Below are 25,524 nucleotides of genomic sequence, written 5' to 3' on the forward strand. Positions count from 1 at the left end.
CAGGTGATACTGCTGCTGGTTCTGAAACCATAGTTCAATAACTACTATCACGGAGCTATTAGAAAGATCCCATCTCCAAGATCTAGCCAATGCTTGACATAGGATTAACATTCAATGCCTTAACTAGCTGTTAAATTAATGAAGGTTCAAGTACTGATGTATATGAAGACATCTGTACATTCTGTAGCTATTGCCCTTCTCAGACTATTCCCTGAAGACCTTAAAAGAGCGTACTACAGGGATACTGCCACATCGATGTTCATAGCAGCACAATTCACAATAGCTAGACTGTGGAACCAACCCAGATGCCCTTCAATAGATGAATGGATAAAAAAAAATGTGGCATTTATACACAATGGAGTATTACTCTGCACTAAAAAATGACAAAATCATGGAATTTGCAGGGAAATGGATGGCATTAGAGCAGATTATGCTAAGTGAAGCTAGCCAATCCCTAAAAAACAAATGCCAAATGTCTTCTTTGATATAATGAGAGCAACTAAGAACAGAGCAGGGAGGAAGAGCAGGAGGAAAAGATTAACATTAAACAGAGACATGAGGTGGGACGGAAAGGGAGAGAAAAGGGAAATTGCATGGAAATGGAAGGAGACCCTCATTGTTACACAACATTACATATAAGAGGTTGTGAGGGGAATGGGAAAAAAACAAGGAGAAATGAATTACAGTAGATGGGGTAGAGAGAGAAGATGGGGGGGGATAGTAGAGGATAGGAAAGGTAGCAGAATACAACAGTTACTAATATGGCATTATGTAAAAATGTGGATGTGTAACCGATGTGATTCTGCAATCTGTATTTGGGGTAAAAATGGGAGTTCATAACCCACTTGAATCTAATGTATGAAATATGATATGTCAAGAGCTTTGTAATGTTTTGAACAATCAATAAAAAAAAATAAAAGAAATAGAATAACTTAAAAATCACATTTCAGCATCCCCCCCCAAAAAAAAATTACTGGCTATTATTTTTTTGTTCTGTGTCAACCTGAAAGGACAAAAGTTGATACTCCATTGGAATCTCTTCCCTTAGAACAATATTTAATAATTTAACAATGACATATGATGAAATTAGGAACCACCTTCATTTCATATGCAGATAATACATTTTGGATTATATTAGTAACAATAGGAATAGACTGGAACTGGCCTTGATTAGTCCTCCAACATGTTTAACAGAGGCAAATACATGACAGTGACTACAGTTTTAACAATATCATCTGTGAGATTGTTTATCCTATTTTGATCAAACTATTTTCATGTTCATGGGCCATTAATGACGGTATGATAACTAAGATTTATTAATAGAAGTTATCAGATGAGCAAATTAAGTCATCACTATGGACTTAATAATTAGCATATTAGAATATTTCCAATTTGCATTTTAAAAGGATTTTGAAGACAATAAAAGGAAGAGTAACCATGAGTGATTCAGGATTTGCAATTCTGGTTGCAGATTTGATCTTTATATTAGCACACAGTAGAAAAGTAGAAAGAAAAATTGGTTTCCAGCAGATGGCTCTCCTCATTGTATCTGGCCATCTTGAAAATTCAGGTGATGAAGACTTGTTATGTGAATAGCTCATTATAAAACCATTAACACTATAAAAACAACTTGGATGCATTCAACATATAAACTTCTGACCCCAGATCTGCATTAATGTTGATTGATTTAAATTCATGGAATAATATTTGTGAATATATTGCTTACTATGTACTATAATGTAGACACTTGTGGCCAGATTTTTAAAATGTAACTTATTTCAGAATTCCAAAAAACTATGTGTCTTATACTTTTGATTTAAAAAAAAAATTTTTTTGTAGTTGTAGATGGACAGAATGCCTTTATTTTATTTATTTTTATGTGGTGCTGAGGATCGAACCCAGTGCTAGGCAAGCTCTCTGCCACTAAGCTACAGCTCCAGCCCATACTTTGATTTTTTAAAAATTATTTTGCCTAACATTTATCTTTGAGGGATGTTTCAGGATTATATAGTAATTCTCTTAGAGTCTAATCTGTATGTTTTTTTGTGTGTGTGAGCAGGTTTTTTCTTTCAATTTAATTCTTTTTACTTTGCCTCTCATTTTGATTAAACATATAATTATTGTTAAATAGTCAATTAAAATTATTCAGGTCTATATGTTTAAAAAATATAACAGGGAAATATTAATGTTTCCATAAAACAGAACAAGATTACCTTGTAGTCATCAGAAATCAAAGATCTGTTTTTAAAAATAATGACAAACTTATTCTTAACAGAAATTAGGAAACAAATTTGGTTTTAAAGTAAGAGTAACTTTTGAAATGAAAAGTCAGTGAATTTAAACCAGATGTTGTATGAATGAAGGGACCTTAGTCTTAATCACTATCATGTCCTCAGGGTCTAGCAAATGGTCATTGCTAAAGTCACACTGAAGGAAGGAATGATAAAAGTAATGGTTTAACTGGAATTCCACTTAAAAACAGGACATTTGATTTGATGATTACTTGAAATCCTTTTATAATGTGACACCAAAGTCCATGTTACTTCATTTAAAAAGAGAGAATTTCTGATTCTTCATTAATTCATTTAGAAATATTGGGGCCTGATAAGTACTGTACTGGCCAGATCTTTATTAGAAGCTGAAAGATGGAAGGGAGATGAAAATTGAATATATTCTTTGAAGTTTTGCAGCTTTTAGTGGAGAAGTTGGATGTTTAGATAACCCATCAAGCAAAATTAAGGGGCAACTGTGAGAAATTCTGTGGGTAAGCTAAGATCTGAATAATATATAGGAGTTAAGTGTCCAGCGAGATAATTATGGACAGAAGGAATACTAAGTAAAAATGGTTCTCTGGCAAGAAAAGAGGACAAGTTAATGAAAGGCAAATTAGATGTGAAGGGAAGTGATACAAAGTGAAGCTTTAAAGGGTAACGTCATCTAGATCCTTTAGGCCAGGGTTAAGGATTTTAGATTTCATCCAAAGAGCAGAGCAAAACTACTATACAGTTATTCTTTGTAGGGCAGAGAATCTGGCAAGCAGGCCAGAATGGATGCAGATAGATTGGTTAAGAGTAAGTGTGAGAAATGATGATGTAGTTTGGATTAAAGTGATAGTGGTAGAAATGGGAGGGGTTAAGTTCTCAAATACATTTAGGAGCAAGGCTCAGTAGTGCATGCCTGTAATCCCAGCACCTCAGGAGCTGAGGTGGGATGATCACAAGTTCAAAGCCAGCCTCAGCAAATTAGTGAGGCCCTAAGCAAGTTAGCAAGACCCTGTCTCAAAATAAAAAGAGCTGGGGATGTGGCTCAGTGGTTAAATGCCCCTGGGTTCCATGCAATAGGGCTTAGTGATAGACTGGATATGGTCTGTGGGAAAGGAAAGCTTAAGGGAGGATAGTACTATTCACTGAAATAAGAAACACTGGAACAATTCTGGGGAAGAAAATTATTAGTTGTTTAAGAATATATTTCTTAAAGTTTGAAGTTATTCTGAGGAATCCAAGAGGAAATGTTTTAAAACTTAGAGAAGTCTGCATTGAATAGGAAGACAGAATAAGTGAGAGAAAGAGAAAAGCAAGGGCCAGACTGAGCCTTGAAATAGTCCAGTATTTCTAAGGAGTATTCAGTACTCAATAGTATTCAGTACTTAACCACACCAATTGATCACCGAGAAATACTTTGGTAGAGTGATAAGGGAAGAAGACAGATTTAATGGGAAATGAAAAATGAATGCAGGTGAGGAAGTGGAGATAGTGAATATATATGTGTGTAATTCTTCAAAGACACAAAAGAGTAGAGTTGGAAGGACAGAGCTGAGTGAATTTTTTAATGAGATAATTTACATACAATAAAATGCAGATTGCACATGTATAGTTCACTGAGTTTGGGCTCCTTGTTTTGGTAGCTTTTTCACTGCTGTGACTGACCAGACCAACTGTAGAGAGGAAAAGTTTATTTAGGGGCTCATGGTTTCAGAGGTCTCAATCCATAGACAGCCGGCTCCACTCCTTGGGGATCAAGATGAGGCAGAACAACGTGATGGAAGAGTATGGTGGAGGCACACAGCTTACATGATGACCAGGAAGCACAGAGACTCCACTTACCAGATAGAAATATATACCCTGAAGCCACATCCCACCTGCCTTCAGTTACTGCTCAATTAATCCCATCAGATGATTAATTCAATGATCGGGTTAAGGCTTTCCTAACCCGATCATTTCTTCTCTGAATCTTCTTGCATTGTTTCACATGTGAGCCTTTGGGGGACACCTCACATCCAAACCATAATACTCCTACTTATCTGTATAACCAGCCACTTTATAGAATATTTACATTTCCCCATAAAGTGCCCTTGTTTCTGTTTCTAGGCCCCTCAGAGACTGCACTGGTCTGATTTCATTGGCTTCTTTCACTTACCATAATATAAGATTGACCTGTGTTTTTATTTTTTATTGATCCATCTTGTTAATGATTTACCAATTACTCTTTCCAAAGACTCAACTTTTACCTTTATTTTCTTTATAATTTGTTTGCTATTTCACTGAATTCTCTTTATTGTATCCTTTTGTCCACTTGCTTTGGTTTTAATTTGTTCTTTTATTTCTAACTTCTTAAGTTGAAGGCTTAGATCATTGATTTTAAATTCTTCTTTTCTAAAGCATTTAATGGTAGTTTCCTTTAAAATTATGTTTTAGCTAAGTCCCAGAACTATTTTTTGCCTCTTTTAACTAAATATTTCTATTTTAATATACCTACTGTAATATAATTATTTTACAAAAACCTGTACATATTTAGTGTAAAATGTATTGAATTTTGACTGTATACCTATGAAATAATCACCCATTCTGTCACCCCTGAAAGTTTGTGTCCCTTTACAATCCTCCATTCCAAGGTAACTTGTTTTTACATTTTCTAGAATTTTATGTTCTTTTAAATTTTTTTTTCCAATGTAACTTCTTTTATTCAGGACAATTATTTTGAGATTCATCCATGTTGTTTCCTGTGACAATAGTTAATTTAATAACTTTTTTTACCCATGGTATAAATATACCAGTATTTGTCCATCCATTAACTGTTGGACAGGTGGGTTGTTTCTAATTTTGGCCTATTTTACAAAAACTGCTATGAACATTCATGTATAATTTTTTATACGCTTTTTTTTCCTGTTGAATGTCTAAGTTATATTGTTAAACCTAAGGTAACAGATTTGTTTTCTTATAGAAGTTGAGTATCTTTTAGCTTTTATATTTGGGATTTTTCTTTATGATGCAAGATAAAAGGCATAAGGTTTTTTGTTTTATTTTGTTTTTTGGCTTTTTTTGGCATTTATTCCAGCACTGTTTGTTGAAAAGATAATTCTTTCATCATTGAATTGTCCTGAAACTTTTGTTGAAAATCTATTGCTCAGATAGGTATGGATCTATTCTGGAATATTTATTTAATTGGTCTGAATGCCTGCCTTTATGCTAATCATTGTTTTGATTAGAGCTATATAAGTCTTGATATCAGTGAGTCCTCCAACTTTATTCTTCTTTTTATAAATTGCTTGGTTATTCTGGGTCCTTTTCTTATAAATTTTAGAACTACCTTAACAGTTTCCACAACAATTCCTGTTGAAATTTTGATTAGCATTGCATTAATCCATAGATGAATTCTGGGAAATTTGATGATATTGTGTCTTAAATCACAAATAGAGAATATCTTTATTTTAGGCCATCAATTCCTCTAAGCGATATTTTATACATATTAATATGTAGGTCTTGTGTATTTTTTGTCAACTTATCACTTAGTATTTCATATTTTTGATGTCACTATAAATGCTTTTTAAAATTCAAATTTATCTTTGTTACTAGAATAGAAAAATACTATTTAACTTCAGTACATTGTATTCGTCTGCAATTATGCTAGACTCACTTATTCTAGAAGCCTTAGGATTTTCTGTACAGACTATGTAAAATGCTAACTAGTAAATATTTTAGGTTTTGTAGGCTATGTATGGTTCCTTTTTGTGTATTCTCCACTGGCTTTCTTTTTTAAATTCATCTAACCCTTTCAAAATAATAAAATTTTCAGGGGTGGGGGTGGGTACCGGGGATTGAACTTGTGTGCACTCAACCACTTTGCCACTTCCCCAGACCTATTTTGTATTTTATTTAGAGACAGGGTCTCACTGAGTTGCTTCCCACCTCACTTTTGCTGAGGCTGGCTTTGAACTCAACATCCTCCTGCCTCAGTCTTCCCAGCCGCTGGCTGTTGTGCCACCGTGCCTGGCAAAATAAAAACATTTTTAACTTATGGCCTATAGAAAAACCGACCAAAGTTCCCTGGAAGATCTTAACAGGAATGCAATCAGGATTTCTTTTCAGTTTCCTTTTTCTTGATCTTTTGAGATAATAATATATTTTTCTTTTAGCCTATTAATGTGACGAATAACATTGGTTGATTCTTAAATATTAAGACAAACATATTCCTGGGATGAACCTCACTTGAGATGTATCGTTATCCCCTTTATATAATATTAGGTTAAATTTGTGAAAATCTGCAGGCCTGTAAACTCAGTGGCTCGGGAGACTGAGGCAAAAGATGGCGAGTTCAAAGCCAGCTCAGCATAGGCAGGTGCTAAGCAACTCAGTGAGACCCTGTCTCTAAATAAAATACAAAATAGGGCTGGGGATGTGGCTCAGCGGTCAAGTGCCTCTGAGTTCAATCCCAGGTACCAAAAAAATATTGTGAAAATTTTAGAGACCTTTTTGTTTTTTAATATATGTACATATGGGAACATACTTAAAGTCTGTAGTTGGTATGTGTGTGATTGCATTTGTGGTGCTGGGGATTGAACCCAGGGCCTCCTGCATGTTAGGCCAACACTGGACCAATCAGCTACATCCTCCAGCCCTTGTTTTACTTTTCTTATAAATTCTTTCTCATCTATAGTTTATTTGTAAAAGATTATTGTTTTTGTTTTGGTATATAGAATATAAGTTATGTCATGGAATTAATTTCCAACTTGTTTTTCTGGAAAAGCTTAACTTTCTGAAAAAGCTTTTGTAGAGTTATGTTTTTCTTTGAATGTCTGGTATAGTTCACAAGTGAAGCCATATGGACCTACGATTTTCTTGTGGAACTATTTTAAAATTCAAATTCAATTTATTCAGTAGTTAAAGAAGCATTCTATATAGAGACTATTGTATTTTCTTGTTTTTGGTGTTTCCATCTTTTTTTAATAATATTTATTTATTTATTTTGAGAGAGAGAGAGAATTTTTTTTAATATTTATTTTTTAGTTCTCGGCAGACACAACATCTTTCTTTGTATGTGGTGCTGAGGATCGAACCCGGGTCACATGCATGCCAGGCGAGCGCGCTACCGCTTGAGCCACATCCCCAGCCCTGGTGTTTCCATCTTGCAAGGAATCTGTTCATTTTACCTATGTTGTTAAATTTGTTGGCTTGAAGGTTTTTTTTATACTATTTTTCCTTATTATCCTTTGAATATTCCTCTTACATTCTTATTTTTGATTGTACCCCCCCCCCAGCTTCTTCATTCTTTTTTTATTGGTAATTGGCTTCTTATCAGTCTCCCTAAAGACTTACTAATTCTGATTTCATTGATTTTTATCTGTTTTATGTCTCTTTATGATTTATGTTTTTTATTATTTCCTTCTCTTTATTTTGGGTTAAATTTGTTCTCATTTCTTAAAGTAGTGGAGTCTGCTGAAATGAAACCTTTTCTAATATAAGCATTTAATCCTAAAAATTTTCCTCTGTGCATTCCTACATCCCATAAACTAAAATTATTCACATCCTATTTTGAATACTTTCTAATTTTCCCCTTTGACTCATAAATTATTTAGAAGTTTGCTATTTTATTTCTAAATGTTTTGGGACTTTCCTTAACCATCCTTATTGATTTCTAATTTAATTATATCATGGACAGAGAATATATATGGTCTCATTTATATCACTGTAAATTCATGGAGACTTTTGATTCAGAATTAATGGCTTAAATTGATAACTATTCCACATGTCCTTGAAAAGAATATGCATTTTGCATTTGTTGGGTGGAAAAGTCTATAAATGTCAAATATGTCAAGTTACTTAATGGTGGTATTCAAGTTTTCTGTATCTTTACATATATTCTGTGTACTTCTTCTATCAAGGATTAAGAGAGGTACTGATTCTAAGTATACTTGTATATATACATATATATAATATGTCTGTTTCTTCTTTCAGTTTTATTAATATTTGCATCATATATTTTGAAACTCCAATGATGCTCTATTACTATGAATATTAACATTCAGATTGTATGTCTTCCTGATGAACCGACCCCTTATAGTATTATAACTTTTATTTCCTGGTAATAGACTGTGTTCTGATATTATTTTATTTTATTTGATATTTAAGCAACTCCGGTTTTATGTTAATTGTTAGCATTATCTTATTTTTTCCATCCTTATAATTCCTTTGTTTCTTCTTATAGACAGCATATAATGGAGCTTTGTTTTCTGTTTGTTTTATTTTGTTTTTTTGTACCAGGGATTGAGCCCAGGGGTGCTTAACCACTGAGCCACATCCCCAGCCCTTTAAAAATTTTTTTTGAGATGGGGTCTTGCTAAGTTGCTTAGGACCTCAGCCTCCCAAGCTGCTGGAATTATAGGCATACCACCATGCCTGGCTTGTTTTTAAAATCTGAGAATCTCTAACTTTTTAATTAGGGTACTTATACCTTTGCATTTAATGTGATTATTAATATGGTTGGAATGAAATCTATTAACTAGCTGTTTGTTTTTATTCCTTATGTTCTTTTAAAAACAAACTTTAAAAAAATGATCTCCCTTTTTGTCTCATCTCCACTTCTGTGTGTGCATTTTAGCATTCATTATATACATCTTTAACTTGTCAGGTAATATAGAATTTTATGAATAATGTAAACCTTTTAGCAGTATACTTTCTTTACACTATCCTTCCCTTTTTGCTACTAAGTAAATTTAAACATTTAAATTGTGGCAAACTACAAATGAAAATTACCCTTTTAAACATTTTAAAATGAGGTATTGTTATATATATTCATATCGTTGTGCAACCAATAACCAGAACTCTGCATCTTGCAAAAACAAATCCTGTAGTTCCCTCTTGCCCTCGTCCCAGCCCTTGGCAAGCACCATTCTGCTTTCTGACTCTTCTTCACATGAATGAAATCATACAGTAGTATTTGTCTTCCTGTAACTAATCGACTTCATTTGACGTAGGTACTCAAAGTTGACCCATGTAGCATGTGTCAGAATCTGATTGCTTTCTAAGGTGCAAAAATAATCCATTATATTTATAATATCACATTTTGTGTGTTCATGTGTCAATGAATACTTGGGTTGTGTCCAACTTTTTGGTTGTCTTCAATAGTACTGCTATGAACAAGGTCTACAAATATCTGAAACTGCTTTCAATTCTTTTAAGTGGAATTACAGGATCAGAGAAAATTATTTTTGAATTTTTTAGGAACTGCTATTGTTTTTGATAGCAGCTGTATCATTTTACATTCCCACTTAGAGTGTACAAATTTCCCCAGATCCTTGCCAATACTCCTATCATCTACTTTTTTTTTCTTTTTTTAAATAGTAGTCATCCTAATGGGTTTGAGGCTTTATTTCATTGTGGTTTTGATTTTAATTTTCCTAATTATTAATTAAAAGATGCGGAACTGTGCTTTTTAGCCCTTCATATGTATTCTTTAGAGAAATATATTACAATAATTTAATGAAAGTATTATTATACTTTTAATGTCACATAGCCAAGAAATCCTTGCCACATCTCATGTTATGATCTTTTCCTCCTGGGTTTCTAAGAGTTTTATAGCATTAGCTCTTATTCTTAAGTCTTTGATTCACTTGAGTTAATTTTTGCATAGTATGAGATCAGGAAAGAATTCTTTTGCATGTGCATATTCAGTTCCCCAGCACCACTCTGTTAAAGAGACTATCTTTTCCCATCTTCTTTTTTTTTTTTTTTTTAAATCTCTTGACCATATATGTGAGGGTTTGTTTCTAAGATTTATTCTATTCTATTGATCCATATGTCTGTCTTGATGCCAGCACCACATTGTTCTAATATTGTACCTTTGTAGTAAGATTTGAAATCAAGAAACGTGAGACCTTTATCTTTGTTCTCTTTCAAGATTAATTTGGCTATTTGGGGTTCCTTGAGGTGTCCTACGAATGTAAAGAAAGATTTTTCTATTTCTACAAAAACCACTACTGTGATTTTGATAAAAACTGAATTTAATCTGTAGATCTCTTTGAGTTACTACTGACATCTTAACAATATATTAAGCCTTTCAATCCATAAACACATGATGTCTTCCCATGTATTTGTCTTTAGTTTCTTCCAGCATATAAGTCTTTTACCTTCTTTCTTAAGTTTATTCCTTAGTATTTTATTCTTTTTGATGGTATTTTAAATGGAATTGTTTTCTAAATTTCTTTTTTGGAATGTTCATTGTTAGTATATAGAAACAATTCATTTCTGACTTTACTGAATTCCTCTATTATGATAGTTTTTCCTTATGGTTTTCTACATATAAGAACATGTTGTTTATGAACAGCAATGTTACTTCTTCCTTTCCAATTTGGATGTCTTTCTTCTTCTGTACTAATTGGTCAAGTTACAACTTATGTACTATGTAAAGCAGAAGGGACATAAATTGGTGCCTTTCTCTTGTTCCTGATCATAGCTTTTGGGCTTTTCACCATTGGGTATGATATCAGATGTGGTCTTTTCACATATAGCCTTCTGTTATGTAGAGATAGTTTCCTTCTTTCCGGGTTTTTAATTTTTTAATCACCAGCTTTTGAATCTTGTCAAATACTTTTTTGGCATCAATTCAGATGACAATGTGGGGTTTCTCCATTCTGTTAATATGGTATGTTAACATTGATTTTTGAATGTTTAATTATCCTTGCATTCTAGCAATAAATTCTATTTGGTCACCATGTATAATTTTTTTAATGTGCTGTTAACTTTACTTTGCTATTATTCTGTAAAGGATTTTTACATCAAAATTGATCAAGGATGTTGGCTTATAGTTTTCTGTAGAATACAGAAGTGTTCTATTCAATTCTAGGGAAGTATTTAAGGATAATAGATGGTGTTAATTCTTCTCTAAATGTTTGGTAGAATTCACAAGTGAAGCCAGACAGTTCTGGACTTTTATTTATCAGAAGGTTTTTGATACTTATTCAGTATCCTTACTAATTATAGGTCTATTCAGAATTTATATTATTCAGTTTTGGTAGGCTGAGTTTCTAGAATTTTTAATTTCATTTTGGCTATCCAAATGTTGGCTACACTGTTCATAGTATTTTTATGATACTTTCTATTTCTGTAAAATTGGTTGTATTGCCCCCTCTTTCATTTCTGATTTTAGGTATTTGAATCCTCTTTATCTTTTCTTCATCAGTCTACCTGAAGGTTCATTAATTTGTTAATCTTTCCAAAGCACCAACTGTTTCATTTGATTTTTTTTTATTCTCTTATTTCTGCTCTCATGTTTATTATTCTCCATTTCTGCTAGCTTTGAGGTATTTCTGGTTCCTTAATTATTAAGTTAGGTTGGTTTGGGATCTTCTGCATTCTTAATATAAGCATTACATTATTAGTATTAGCAATGTTTATACTCTATCCTATACATTTTGGTGTATTGATTTTCTAATTTCCATAGTTATATCTTCTTTGACCCACTGGTAGTTTGAATGTGCTATAAAGTTTGGATCCTGAATGTCCCCCAAAGGCTCATGTGTTGAAGACTTGTTGGTGGCCCATGAATCTATGGGCATTAGTGGACCTTTAGGAGACAGGGCCTATGGAAGGAAGTTAGGTCATTGGGGCATGCCCTTGAAGGGGATATTGGGACTCTAGCCCTTTCTTCTTGTTGCTTCCTGGATGCACTGAGGTGAACAGGCTGCCTCTGCCCTGTACCTCCTGCTGTTATGTACTATGCCCAAAGCACCAGGACCAGGTGACCATGGACTAAAAACCATGGGCCAAAATTAATTGTTGATCTCAGGTATTTGGTCATAGTGATGAAAAGTTGACGGATACAGGATTGTGTTGCTTAATTTGTGGATTTTCCAGTTTTTCTAATTTCATTCCAATAATTCAGCATTTTAAAATTTATTAAGACTTTTTTTTGTGGTCTATGATTAATCTATCCTAGAGAATGTTCCATGTGCACTTGAGAAAACTACCCATTGTTGGGAAGAGTTTATTCTTCTTTGGTCTAGTTGCTTTGTAGTAGTCAGAAAATAAACAAGGAAACAGGGGACCTGACTACTACAAAGCAACTAGACCAAAGAAGAATAAACTCTTCCCAACAATGGGTAGTTTTCTCAAGTGCACATTTTCTATCTAGTGGTTATTTCTATTATTCAAAGCAAGGTACTCGTGTTTTCTACTATTATTGTAGAGTTGTTTCTTTCTTTAAATCTCCTATCATGTTTACTTCATACATTTAGGCACTCTGATATTTGATGCATAAATATTTATTATAACAGTTTTGACTTAGTCTATTTTCCCTTCCATCCCAGAGAAGGAAATTGGAATTGGCTGTACCAGGGAGGATGTGGGGAAAAGGCAAACAAACACCATGTGATGTCTGCCCATCTTATATGTGGCTTTTGCTTGATTAGGCATTTTCTTCATTGCTGCCTAATTGACTTCTAGAGTTCTCACAAAACTACTTAGGCCTGGAGCTTCCTAATCTGCCATCTTTCTAACATCACTTTTTTTCTTTTTTTAGTAGTTGATATCGACTTTTATTTTATTCATTTATTTATATATGGTGCTGGAAATCGAACCCAGTGCCTCACACATGTCAGGCAAGTACTCTACCACTGAGCCACAAACCCAGCCCTTGCTAATATCACTTTTAGAGTGTTTTTTTTTTTCCTAAAGAAAAAGTATAGCTGGGTGTGGCTGTGCATGCCTGTAATCCCAGTAATTCAGGCTGAGACAGAAGGCTTGTAAACTCAAAACCAGCCTCTGCAACTTAGTTCCTGTCTCAAAATAAAAGGGAAATTGGGATGCTCAGTGGTAGAATGCCCCTAGCTTCAATACCCAGTGCCATGGTGGTGGTGGTGGTGGTGGTGGGGAAGCCTATACTTACTGCACTTTACTTTTTCTAGTATTCTTTTTTTACCTTTTTAAAATATGTTTACATAAACAGATTTGGATTTCCTTGGCTAGCAGACTTGTCTGTCTTGCAGGGACCATGAGTTCCTAAATGGCATTAGGGTGTGTGTACTGGCCTGGAGTAAATGGGACATCTGCCCAGTGTTGGGACATCTGCAGCGGGTCTGCTCTTAGTGCCCCCAATACCACCACAGCCAAGGAGGACTATAATGGTGGAATATATAAATCATGTAATGTTTAGTATGAAGAAGATTTACTGGCAAAATTAAAAGTATCAGTGATTTCCTTTTGGTATCATTTTATTATTATATGAAAGAGTAAACATTTCAGTATTTCAAATACAGAGAGATTTTGCATTGTATAAGACAATTTTACTATGATCTAGTCTCCCTTATGAGCAGTGCATGAATTCTCTAAGTTTTTAGACTATACCTGTTCCCTGTATGTATGCAGATTTCAAGGGCTTTTTAAAGGATTTCCACATAGAAATTTGTACCATCCTGGCAGTACTATTAGTCCAACAAGACTACTGTTTTTGTTTGAGGTCTATCCCTGTGAACCCATGAACTGGTTAAGTACATTCAGGAAAAACTAGGTAAATGAGGTCTTCAACCAGTATATCCTTTAAAGATCATATTTTGCTTAGTAGTGATTATTCATCTATGCCTTGAAATGTATTTTTGGGGTTCAAATATTTGTTAACTGTCCAGAGTTCATTCAGTACAAGTTTATAATATGACCTGACCATGATTTAAAGCTATCAAATTCCAGTAATTTGGTAATACAAAGAAAGTTTTATGTACATGTATATTTCAATTAAAAATAATTTTTATTACTGATGTAAAATAAAAGAATTTACTTCAAAGAAATAAAAAGATTACATACTAGAAATTTTTCTTTTGTAGGATATAGCAAATGAAGAACACAAAAAAATTGAAATGTTAAAATCAGAAAACAAGAAGCTAGAAAAACAAAAAGGAGAATTAATAATAGGGTTTAAGAAACAATTAAAATTAATTGATGTTTTAAAAAGGCAGAAGGTGAGTATCAATGAAGGATTATAGATATTATCTGGACCTTTGTATTAGAGTTTTACTTTGTTACATTTTGGTATCCTTAGACAAATTTTTATCTAAATAAAATCTATTATACATAAGCTTGTATAATATATCATGCAAGTAAATTAGTTACATGGGAAATGGGGCTGGTACAAATATTTGCCAAATATAGAATTACATATAACAATAACTATTTAGGTGACTATTTTCCTTTTCAAACCTTAAAGAACTTTAATTCCAAATCACTGTTGTTCCTTGCTCTTAATATGTAGTGGGAAGAAAGGAGTTCATAGAACTCCCACTTTCCTTTTTAAGGTATTTTACAATATTGAATTTTAATGGTAGGTTGGTTCAGTATTACTGTTGGGATAAGAAAGGCTTTTCAAATATTTTGCTTATTAGAACGCATGTTTCTCAAACTTATATTTTGATACCCACACACTTTTCCTTGTTCTAAGGTCTACTCAATATTAAGTCAGACAATATTGATTTCTTTTTAAACAGATGCACATTGAAGCTGCCAAGATGCTCTCTTTCACTGAAGAAGAATTTATGAAGGCACTTGAATGGGGCAATTCATGAATGATCTACTTCAATTAGTCTCTATAACTTAAAAAGTTAAAACTTTTTAGTTTCACAAAAATCTTCAAAGATTTCCTAATTAGATGTGGGGCTATAAAACTTTCTCATATGTAATTATTAATGAAAAAGGAAATATTGTATAAAATAAAGCAGCAAGAATTTTTTAATCTATTTCTTACGACCATTTTTAATTTTTTTCTTATGACTTTTTTGATATTTTACAACTGCACTTAAAAATATTTTACATCCTGGGAGATAGAGCAAATGGTAGAATAGGACTCTCCAGTGATCCTTCCCACAGGTGAAATATTTGGCACCCAAAACCTACAGGCACTGAGGTCTGTCTGCCTACTGATGAGGTCTGTACATAATCTAAGGCTGCTGTGCTGGCTAGCAGACTTGTCTGTCTTGCAGGGACTGTGAATTCCTAAATGGTACTAGGAGTCAAGGGGACATCTGCCCAGTGTTGGGTTTTACTGAAGTGGGCCTGCTATAAGTGCTCCTAATACCACCAGAGCCAATGAGGACTGTAATGGTGGAATATATAAATCATGTATGTTTAGTATGAAGAAGGTTTACTGGCAAAATTAAAAGTATTAATTTGTTAAGCCTGAGATGTAAATAGGCACAAAGATGTAATCTGACATCAAATATATAAAGTGGATTATGTGATCAAAGTTATCAGTTTAACATAATAACCTGTTTTATGAGATGTGCAAGTCTCTTTAATAATCACAAAGCAAAAGCCTGTAGTACACTAAAAATAATCAAATCATACAATTATGATAATGGAATGTGATTGACATTATTACATGGATGAAAACAAAAATTGGTGTGAATATTCTTTGTATACAACCAGAGATATGAAAAATTGTGCTTTAGAGGCTGGGGATATAGCTCAGTTGGTAGAGTGCTTGCCTAGCATGTATAAGGCCCTGGGTTCAATCCCCTGCACCACCACTGGGGGGGAAAAAAGAAAAATTGTGCTTTATATGTATAATAAAAATTGTAACGCATTCTGCTGTCATATATAAATAAAAAATTAATTTAAAAAACAAAACAAAACAAAAAAAAAAACACATACAATTAGAGAACATTACTCAGCCACAAAGGCCCTAAGAGTGGAAGATCAACAAAGCAGAATCACAAAACAGTAGTAGTAAATGCTGATGATAATCATCTGGAATGTTAATGGATTAAATTTTCCAAATAAGAGGAGCTAAATGGATAAATAACAAAATCCACCCGTACACTTCCTGTAAGACTCAGGATGTACACAAAGTAAAGGGATGGCAAAAACATATTTCATACAGAGAGAACTAGGATAGTTATGTCAAAGTACACATTAGACACAAACTATATTAAAAGGTCATTATGTAATATCAAGAGCATTAATAAGAAATTGTCAAATATGTATGCACCTAAATACATATAGCAGTTTTTATTAAATGATCTGAAGGGAAAGATGGTGTAGGACCTCAATGACCCACATTCAATAATGGATAAATTGAGAGAAAAATCAAACATTGAATGTTTCACTTCTAAAAAACAAAATTCCATCCAAGAACAAAATACATATTTTTAAGTGCACTTAAAACGTTCTTCAGGATAGATCACATTAGTCCACAAAACAAATTTTAATAAAATTACATCAAGTATCTTTTTTTAGCCACAATGGTATAAAACTATAAATTGGTAACAGAAGGAACTTCAGAAACTTTACAAATACACGGAAGTTAAACAATATGCTCCTGAATAACCAGCAATCAGTGAGGAAAAGGTAAATTTTGAATTTGAGAGGAAAAATGAAAACTAAAGCATTTCTAAGGGAAGTTCAAAGCAATAAATGCGTATTTCAAAAGGAAATAGTTCAAAACACCAAAATTGCACCTCAAGGAATTAGAAAAAACAAGCTCAATTCAAAATTAGTACAAGAAAGGAAATAATAAAGATCAGACATAAGGGAAACTGGAACTAGGAAAATGAGCCAGGTTGGATATCCCTACTCTAAAAATCCAAAATCATCAATCCTCCAAAATCCAAGACATTTTGTCTGACCTAATGCCACAAATGAAAAACACTTAATGTGACAGGTTGTAGTTAAAACATAATTATGCTAAAAATACTGTAAGAAATTGCCTTCAGGGTATGTGCATATGGAATATAAAATGTATTTCATGTTTAGGATAGAGTTTCACCTCCAAGATATTATATATGAAAATATTCTGGTCCAAAGCATTTCAGATAATGGATAATCAACCTGTGCAAAAAATTAATGGAAAAAAAAGGTTGGTTTTGGAAAAGATTACAGTTATCTAAACTTGAACAAGACTAAAGTTGAATAAAAGATTCAAAATCAGATGAAAAAGACATTAAAAAGGATCATGAGACTAATAGTTATATGACACCAAGTTGGATAAGTTACAAGAAATAAATTTCTGGATGCACACAACCTACTATGATTGAATTATTGTTATTTATGGTTTAGATATGAGGTGTTCCCATTGTTCAGAGATGAAACAATTGGATTATGAGAGGAATAATGGCTTAATCCTCTGATATGGATCAACTGGGTGGAGGAGACAGGTCACTGGGCCTTTGGGGTTTATATTGTGTCCATGGTGAGCAGAATTCTCTGCTTCCTAATTGCCATGTTCTGAGTTGCTTTCCTTCACCATACTCTCTGCCATGATGTCCAACCCCTTCTTGGGCCCAGAGCTACGGAACCAGCCATCTATGGACTGAGACCTCTGAAACCATCAGCCAAATAAAATTTTCCTTTTCTCAAATTGTTCTTGTCAGCTCTTTTGGTTATAGCAGCCAAAAATACTGATTAAAACAGAAATTGGTACTGAGAAGTAGGGTCATTGATGTGACTAACCTGGTCACATGGTTTGGAAGCATTTGGAGCTAGTTCTTGGAAGGTGGAATTTGCTAAAGTTTGGAGATGCAAACTGAAAAACTTTAAGTGTTATAAGCAAAGCTTAATGGGTGAATCTGGTGGGGTTTCATAAGACTAGAATGCCCACAGGACAGTGGAGAGTAAAGATTGGGCTCATGAGGTTTCAGAGAACGATTCTACTGGAAATTAAACTACAGTCTAAAAAAGTTGTCTACATTTTGCCCATGTTCTAAGAGTCTTTGTGAGGCTGAATTTAAAATAATGGACTAATTAATCTGATGGAGGAAATTTCAAGGCAGCACAGTATTCAGGCAGTGGCATGGATATTACTGGCAGCTTTTAACCAAGTTTACTGTGATAATTAGGAGCAGAAAGCAAAGATTTGAAAAACTTGGTCAGAGAAGTGTGAGTAAAACTGGGGCTAAGGAAGGTGTGGTTATTAAAGAGACACTGGTAAGTACTCAGAAACAACAGGAAAGACTGATGTTCTGAGGACATCTCAGAAATTGACAAGATGACAACCATGTCAGGCTCAAGGATGCAAAAGTTCTTTTGAGAAGAAACCCTGTGAGAACCCTGCTTGCAGGGTGGGGGTGGGACTAGGAAGTAGTTTCACCTTGCTCAGCCACTCAGGCTGCTTACAACCACAGTCCTTAGAGACTACTGCTCAAGATGGCAGGAGATCTTGGCATCAACTGTGTGGTTCTGCAGGAATGCAAGATGCTAGAATTAAGGGGATCATGGAGGATTCCACCAAGATAAACTTTTCTTCCTCTACTTATTCTTGTCAGGTGTTTTGGTCACAGTGATGAAAAAGCTGACTAAAGCAATTATGAAGAAACAAAATCTTAACAGACCAATAATGAGTGTCTCCAAAGAAAAGCACTGATGGTTTCACTGCTGAATCATACCAATCATTTAAAGGATAGGAATTCTTCTCACTGTTCCTAAAAATAGAAAGGAAAAGAAAAGGAATTCTTCTAAACTCAACTCACGAGTGACTAGCATCACTCTGATACCAAAATAAGAAAAGGCATAACCAAACAAATTAGAGGCCATATCTCTGATGAACACACATGTAAAAATCAACAAAATATCAAATTGAATAGTACATAAACATCATTCACCATGATCAAGTGGAAATCATTCCAGGAATGCAAAATGATTCAACATATAAACATATCACCCTAGTGGAATGAAGAATAAAAACTTTCAACAGATGCATAAAAAACACTTGATAAAATTCAATATCCCTTTATGATAAAAATGCTGAAGAAACCAGGTATAGAGGGAATGTTCCTCAGCACAATCAAAGTCATATGACAAAATAGCTAACATAGTACCAAATGGAAAAGTTGAGCTTTTCCTCTAAACTCTGGAAAAAGACAAGGAAACTGATTTGTGCTACTTTTATTCAAAATACCAGAGGAGGTCCTAGGCTAGGGCATTTTATTAGGCAAGAGAAAGAAATAAAAGGTATCTAAATTGAAAAGGAAAAACTGTCCTTATTTGCAAATGATTTATATATAAAAGACCCTAAGGACTATACCAAATATCTGTTAGATCAAATAAATTCAGTAAAGTTATTGGATACAACAGTCAACATGATAAATCAGTAGCATTTCAATACACTAATAGCAAAGTTATCTGGAAAAAAAAAGCAATCCTTTTTACAAAAGTTATCAAAAACAAAGAAAAAAAGGTAAATTTAACAAAGGAGGTGAAAGATATCTGTTCTGAAAGCTACAGAATATTGAATGAAAAAAATTGAAAAAAAATACAAATGAAAGATGTTCCATATTCACAGAAGAACAAATATTATTAAAATGTTTATACCACCCAAAAAGACATATCAATGAAGTCCACCTCAAAACACCTATTATATTCTTCACAGAGATAGGAAAAAATCCTAAAATTCATGTGTAAATACAAAAGACCCCAAATAGCCAACATAAGGGCGGGGGGCAGAGGCATATAATGCCTGATTTCAAAACATATTACAAAGTTATATTAACCAAAACAGCATGGTACTGGCATAAAAACAGACACATAGACCAAGGTAAAAAAAATAGCACAAATAAATTAATGCATTTACAACCAAATGGTTTTCAACAAAGATGCCAAGAATACATGATGGGGAGAGGACGGTCTCTTCAAAATAGTGGTACTAGGAAAGTCAGATATCCACATACAGAAGAATGTCAGACCCTTATCTCTCAATATATACAACAATTAATTCAAAATGGATCAAAGACTTAAATGTAATACCTGAAATTAAGATACTACTAAAAGAAAACAGTGGAAAAGCTTCTAGACATTGATCTGGTTAGTGGTGGCCAATTATTTTTTTTGGATATGACCTCAAAAACACAAGCAATGAGTTAAATGGACTTAGAATACACTAAAAGCTTTCTATACAATAAACAGTCAACTGTGAAGAGACATCTACAGAATGTCAAATTTTTTTTTGCAAAGTATACATCTGATAATATCTAAAATACATATGGAACTCAATTTAATAACAATACAAAAAAATCCCACTTTACAAATGGGCAAGACATAATTAGACGTTTCCCAAAGAACACATATAAGCCAAGTATATGAAAAAAATGCTCAATATCATTAATGATCATGGAAATGTGAATAAAAACCACAACAAGATACTACTTTGCTCTAGTTAGAATGGAGTTTACCAAAAAGACTAATAACAACAAGTACTGGGTAAGGGTGTGGAGAAAAGAAAAACTTGCACACTGTTGGTGGGAATATAAATTATCAGAGCCATTACGGAAAACAGTATATAAGTTCCTCATTTATTAAAAATAGTAATCCCATTATTGGATATATATCCAAAATAAATGAAATCCATATGGTGAAGAAACATGTGCACGCCTGTGTTTACTGCAACACTTTTCACAATAATCAAAATATAGAATTAACCTATGTGTAACAATGGATGAATGGATAAAGAAAATGTGATAAATATACATAATGTGATACTATCAAACAAACAAAAAGAATGAAATGCCATCATTTGCAGTAACATGGATGACCTTGAGGACATTATGTTATCATAATAAGCCAGGCACAGAAAGACAATGTATGATCTCGCTCATGTAGTTTCTGGGGGGGGAAAAAAAAAAAAAAAAAGCTAATCTCACAAGTAGAGACCAGAATTGTGGTTGCCAGAGGATGTGTTAGGGTCTGTAAACAAGTCAAGATGGCGCATGGCATTTTGCCAGAGGGAGTGGTTTGTGAAGTAACGCCAGCGAGCCATTAAGTGTGGAGATTCCTTATTGGTTGACTGCTGTATCTATTTTATGTTAATTAAGATAAGCTGTGTGGAATGTATAAATACCCCTCCTGTCCTACAATAAACGGCTCCCACTCCTGCTGTATCAATGTACACAAGTTGCTCGTCACCACCACACCCCCCACCCCCCACCCCACCCCCCCGTTATTTTGCTGCATCCGGACTGCGGCAAGGATGAGTGATTGGAGGGGACATATAGATATGTTGGTCTAAGGATACATAATCACAACTAAGAGGAATAAGGTATTTATTACATAGCATGATGACTGTTTAATGACAATATATTATGTTCTTGAAAAATGCAAAAAATGGTTGTTATGTGCTCTTAACACAAAAATGGTAACTATGTGAGTTAATATATGTGTAAATTAGCTAGATTTAATCATTGCACAATGTATTTATACTTTTAAACACTGTCGAACATGATAAATACATGTAAATTTACTGTCAATTAAAAATTATTTATATTCTAATAATTTTATATTCATTTATGAACTAGAGAGATTCTTTTTAAGTATACCTATGATGATCAAGCTCATCCAGTAATAAAGCACTTTAAATTCTTACTCTCTTTATTTACTATTCTCCTCTTTTATATTTGACAGCAAAATGTACTTTAAAACCAAAGTCTAAATATGCATTTCCATGGCCAAACCAAATTAGTAAAGTTGCTAAACATAACTAGAGATGGAGGCAGTTCACTAGAACCTAGAACTTGGTATAAACTAAGGTAAATAGACCGTCTAGAAGATGGGATGCAAAAAAAAAATCTCTGAACAGTAGGACAGGTACTGAGAAGCTAGCCTCCTAGGTTTGGAGCCTAGGAGCACATATGCATGCATATATGTAAAATAAATTTTCAGTTAAAATATTCATCTGACACTTGTTTATAAATTATGAAATACAGTGATAGAAAATGCAAGAAAACATTCCTACTCTAACTCTAAAACAATAGTTACGCTGACATCTAGTGGTAATATACAGAAAAATCCAGATTTTACCAAGTTTGATGGTATCACTTTTCTTCACAAATTTCCTTCCTTTTCTGATATGCTTTCCTAAACTCTTCACCAAGCATATCAATATCATCCTCTTTTTTAAATATTCCCTATAAGAAAAATATTTTGTGTTACTTTTTGAATGCCAGAATATTGCACTAAATGCTTTAAGACTAACAAATACACAGACATGAGTTTAGTAAAGTTATCCAAAACAATGAAATATATTCAATAAATTTATGAAACTTAAATCAATATTTTCCAAAAATATGACTTTACATTATAAGTATTCTTAGACCTAATTTCCTGACTTATCAGATCCAGAGCAGGAACTTGTGATAGGAATCTGGGATCTTCCACTTTATAATTACAATTGCCTGGAAGGAAAGGAATTTATATTGTACCCTACTCTTGTCTAAAACAGTTCTATAATAAGATGGAGGTTAAAGGTGAAGAGACTAAGCTCTACTAGACTCATACATGGAATCAGTTCTTCATGCCTCTCTTCTATGGCTAATCAGTGAACATTCTATCTGTCAGGAAAGAATCCAGATTTGGAGTTAAGTCATTTAAACAAGCCCTTTGAAATTCTTCATACTTCTATTTATTTTTCTTTTCCCCTACAGAAAACAGCAAAAACCTCTTTAAAACAAAATTAAACTGAAATATTTATCTTGCATTCTAAAGGAAGAGGTTAGTTAAGTTATCCAAAACAATGAAATTTATTCAATAAAATTTATGAAACTTAAATCAATATTTTCCAAATGATTAAAACAATCATTTAGGTCATTTGGGGCCATTAGGACAAAGAATAAAGGTCATTTTTGGGTGATCAGGATTATTAGATCATCCTCCTGCCTCCACAATTATTCTCCCCACAAAAAATATTGACACTCAGTTACTCTCCTAGAATTTATAACTATTTTATGAAATTTATCAATTACATATAGATTTTTCATTAATAAGTCCATTGAGAATAATAATAAACATAACTAATTTCATTAATTCTAAACAATTAGACTATAAGGTCCTGAAGCCAGGCAATAATTACTCATATATTTATCTTTCTTCTTCCTTAGTTTTGGACTGAACATTAAAGATGCATTTGATTCTATGACATTAGTAAAAAATCAAAAGATAGATTTATATATTTGAAGGATGGTGATTTTAATTATATGAGTCTAGATGTTGAGGTGACCTATGAAACTCATTATTTTATGAGATATCTATGAAAATGTATGATCTTTTGGAATTACTTTAAAAAATTAAAGTTACCTAGACCTAGTTATAACATAACCTCCTAATATAGAAAAGATCTGTCTCAAACTCAGTTCAAGCATAGGCCTGTCACTGCGTTACCAATTACAATGTTTTCACATAATTTATTATCTTCGGTACATAAAGTATTGTGGTTGCTTTAGGGTGGTTTATTTCTAGATCTCTGATGCTGAAAAGGGAGAAAAGAGCCTAACATCTAAATTCAATAAATAATCTCATAGCTCAATGTGCCAAGACCAACTCTCTCATTTTAGAGATGTTTAAATATGATCCCGGTGAGATTCAATGCCTGGCCAAAGTTCCACTAATGCTTTATAACAGAGCAAGATATGTGTGACAACTTCATTTTCTGATATTCTTTTTTTTTTTTTTTCAAGAACAAACCAGTTTTTATTTATTTATTGTTTTTTAAATTTTTTATTGTTGGTTGTTCAAAACATTACATAGTTCTTGATATATCATATTTCACACTTTGATTCAAGTGGGTTAAGAACTCCCATTTTTACCCCATATACAGATTGCAGAATCACATCAGTTACACATCCATTGATTTACATATTGCCATACTAGTGTCTGTTCTAATATCACATTTTTTCCACTATTAGAGGCCACGAAGATTATACCTTGAGCTAAATCTCACTTACCTTAGGGAGATATCCTAATAATTTTGTAGCATGTTCTTTGAGAAGTTTTAGCCTTTCTTCCTCAATAATATTGTTAATACAACCTTGTCTTCTTTGCTGTAACTGCCATTCTTCCAGCTCACGTTGCTGGAAATGCAAATCAGGTTTTATTAATGGTCATGGAATAGGTTAATCTTTTAAAAAGTTTTCAAATAAAACTATTCTTTCAGTGAATTGGGTGATAAAATTAATGAATTATTTGTGACAATAAGTTCAAAAGATATTAGTGCATAATATCTCATACTATTTTATATGTACACACATAACTTTTTTCATTTTTTAAAGTTACAAGAATAATAGTTATGACTACAATTTTTTAAGGAAACAAGTATATATAGCAAAATGTCAATACCAAGTATTAAAGGAATGATTTCCTAATAAACAGTGTAAAAACAGTTTACTGTGTAAGACAAAAACAATTAGTGAATAAAAAAGAGTTATCTAAAGGATAAATATTTTCTTATATACATCAAATTTTTTCAAAGTCCATATGAAGCACAGGAGAAACAGCAAGAATTCCAGCAGAAGAACCAGCATTTCTCAGGAAAAACTCTTAACACTCAATCACATTAAAATTCTGTGCCATGTAGTGCAAATGTTATGACTGTAGGTCAAAGTTTGAGGTCTTAATTAGGGACTCATGGAACTGTATCCAAATGTGCCTATTGGATAGGGAAGGATACAAAATGCAGATCATTGAAATAGTGATGCATCTCTACCAGGAATTGCTTGAGAGTAATGCTAAATTTTCCCTTGAAATAATACACTGAGGTCACTACTTATTCAGTCTACTCCTCATCAAAGATATATAAACCATAACAGAGTATGTGAAAACAAACTCCTATATAAGCTAATAACTCATCTAAGTTACTGGATAAATATAAAAAAGAATGCTGGCACACAGCCAATCCAATGCAACTGAAAACTGGAACTGCTTCTCAAAATATTTTTATCTACTATATTAGATAAATTTTTATTTTTTACAGAATAAAAAAACATTGATGTTCAACTGAGAAAAAACTTACACTCTCACTCACTGATTATTCTTGCTACTGAATCAAGGGTTGAGTTGCTCTTAATTAATTTGTCTCTAAGATAAAATAGGGTATTGGAATCTGCCATGAAATTGTTGTACCTGATTTTTATTTTTTGAGTTACAATTCTAAGGCTTCTTTATAGCCAGCTGTGGCCACAAAGTCAGTGGAATATAAATGACCTTCATATGGAAGCTTCCACCTTTTATCACTATCTCTGCTTGAAACATGGATACAAAGGCTAAAGATCTAGCTGAGATCATACACATCTATGGGTTACACCCATAGATGCCGGAGTGAAAAGCTGGAAGGAGTCTGAGTCCCTGAAGACCATGGAACACACTTCCATTTCAGCCCTGGATTGCCTACCTGTAGATTTTCATATGAGAGAACAATAAACTAACCACTTATCTACTGTTAATGAGACTCAATTTCTAATTGTGACATTCTTAATAAAAGGGAGATGTAAGAAACTCCTGTAATATTGGGGGA

General features: G+C 33.2%; 2 protein-coding genes across 3 annotated transcripts in view; one reads left to right on the plus strand and one right to left on the minus strand.

Moving 5' to 3' along the window:
- The window catches only part of Tex9 (testis expressed 9), a 42,543-nt gene extending 27,570 nt beyond the window's left edge, over positions 1–14,973 (plus strand). Inside the window, exons 11-12 of the mRNA XM_027926049.2 lie at positions 14,090–14,224; positions 14,747–14,973. Of these exons, the coding sequence (XP_027781850.1) occupies positions 14,090–14,224; positions 14,747–14,824 (213 nt within the window). The 3' untranslated portion in view covers positions 14,825–14,973. The remainder of the gene's footprint in view (positions 1–14,089; positions 14,225–14,746) is intronic.
- Mns1 (meiosis specific nuclear structural 1) overlaps positions 1–25,524 on the minus strand; it is a 55,106-nt gene that overhangs the window by 3,494 nt on the left and 26,088 nt on the right. Inside the window, exons 9-11 of one of the 2 annotated variants that reach the window (XM_071608294.1) lie at positions 23,960–24,085; positions 22,041–22,147; positions 16,443–18,673 (exon numbers count right to left, since the gene is read on the minus strand). In XM_071608294.1, the coding sequence (XP_071464395.1) occupies positions 22,055–22,147; positions 23,960–24,085 (219 nt within the window). In that variant the 3' untranslated portion in view covers positions 16,443–18,673; positions 22,041–22,054. Of the gene's footprint in view, positions 1–16,442; positions 18,674–22,040; positions 22,148–23,959; positions 24,086–25,524 lie in introns of those variants that run through there. The other variant, XM_027923787.2, reaches the window with a different exon arrangement.

This window comes from Marmota flaviventris, chromosome 2 (assembly GCF_047511675.1).
Source record: "Marmota flaviventris isolate mMarFla1 chromosome 2, mMarFla1.hap1, whole genome shotgun sequence".
NCBI classification, from domain to species: domain Eukaryota; kingdom Metazoa; phylum Chordata; class Mammalia; order Rodentia; family Sciuridae; genus Marmota; species Marmota flaviventris.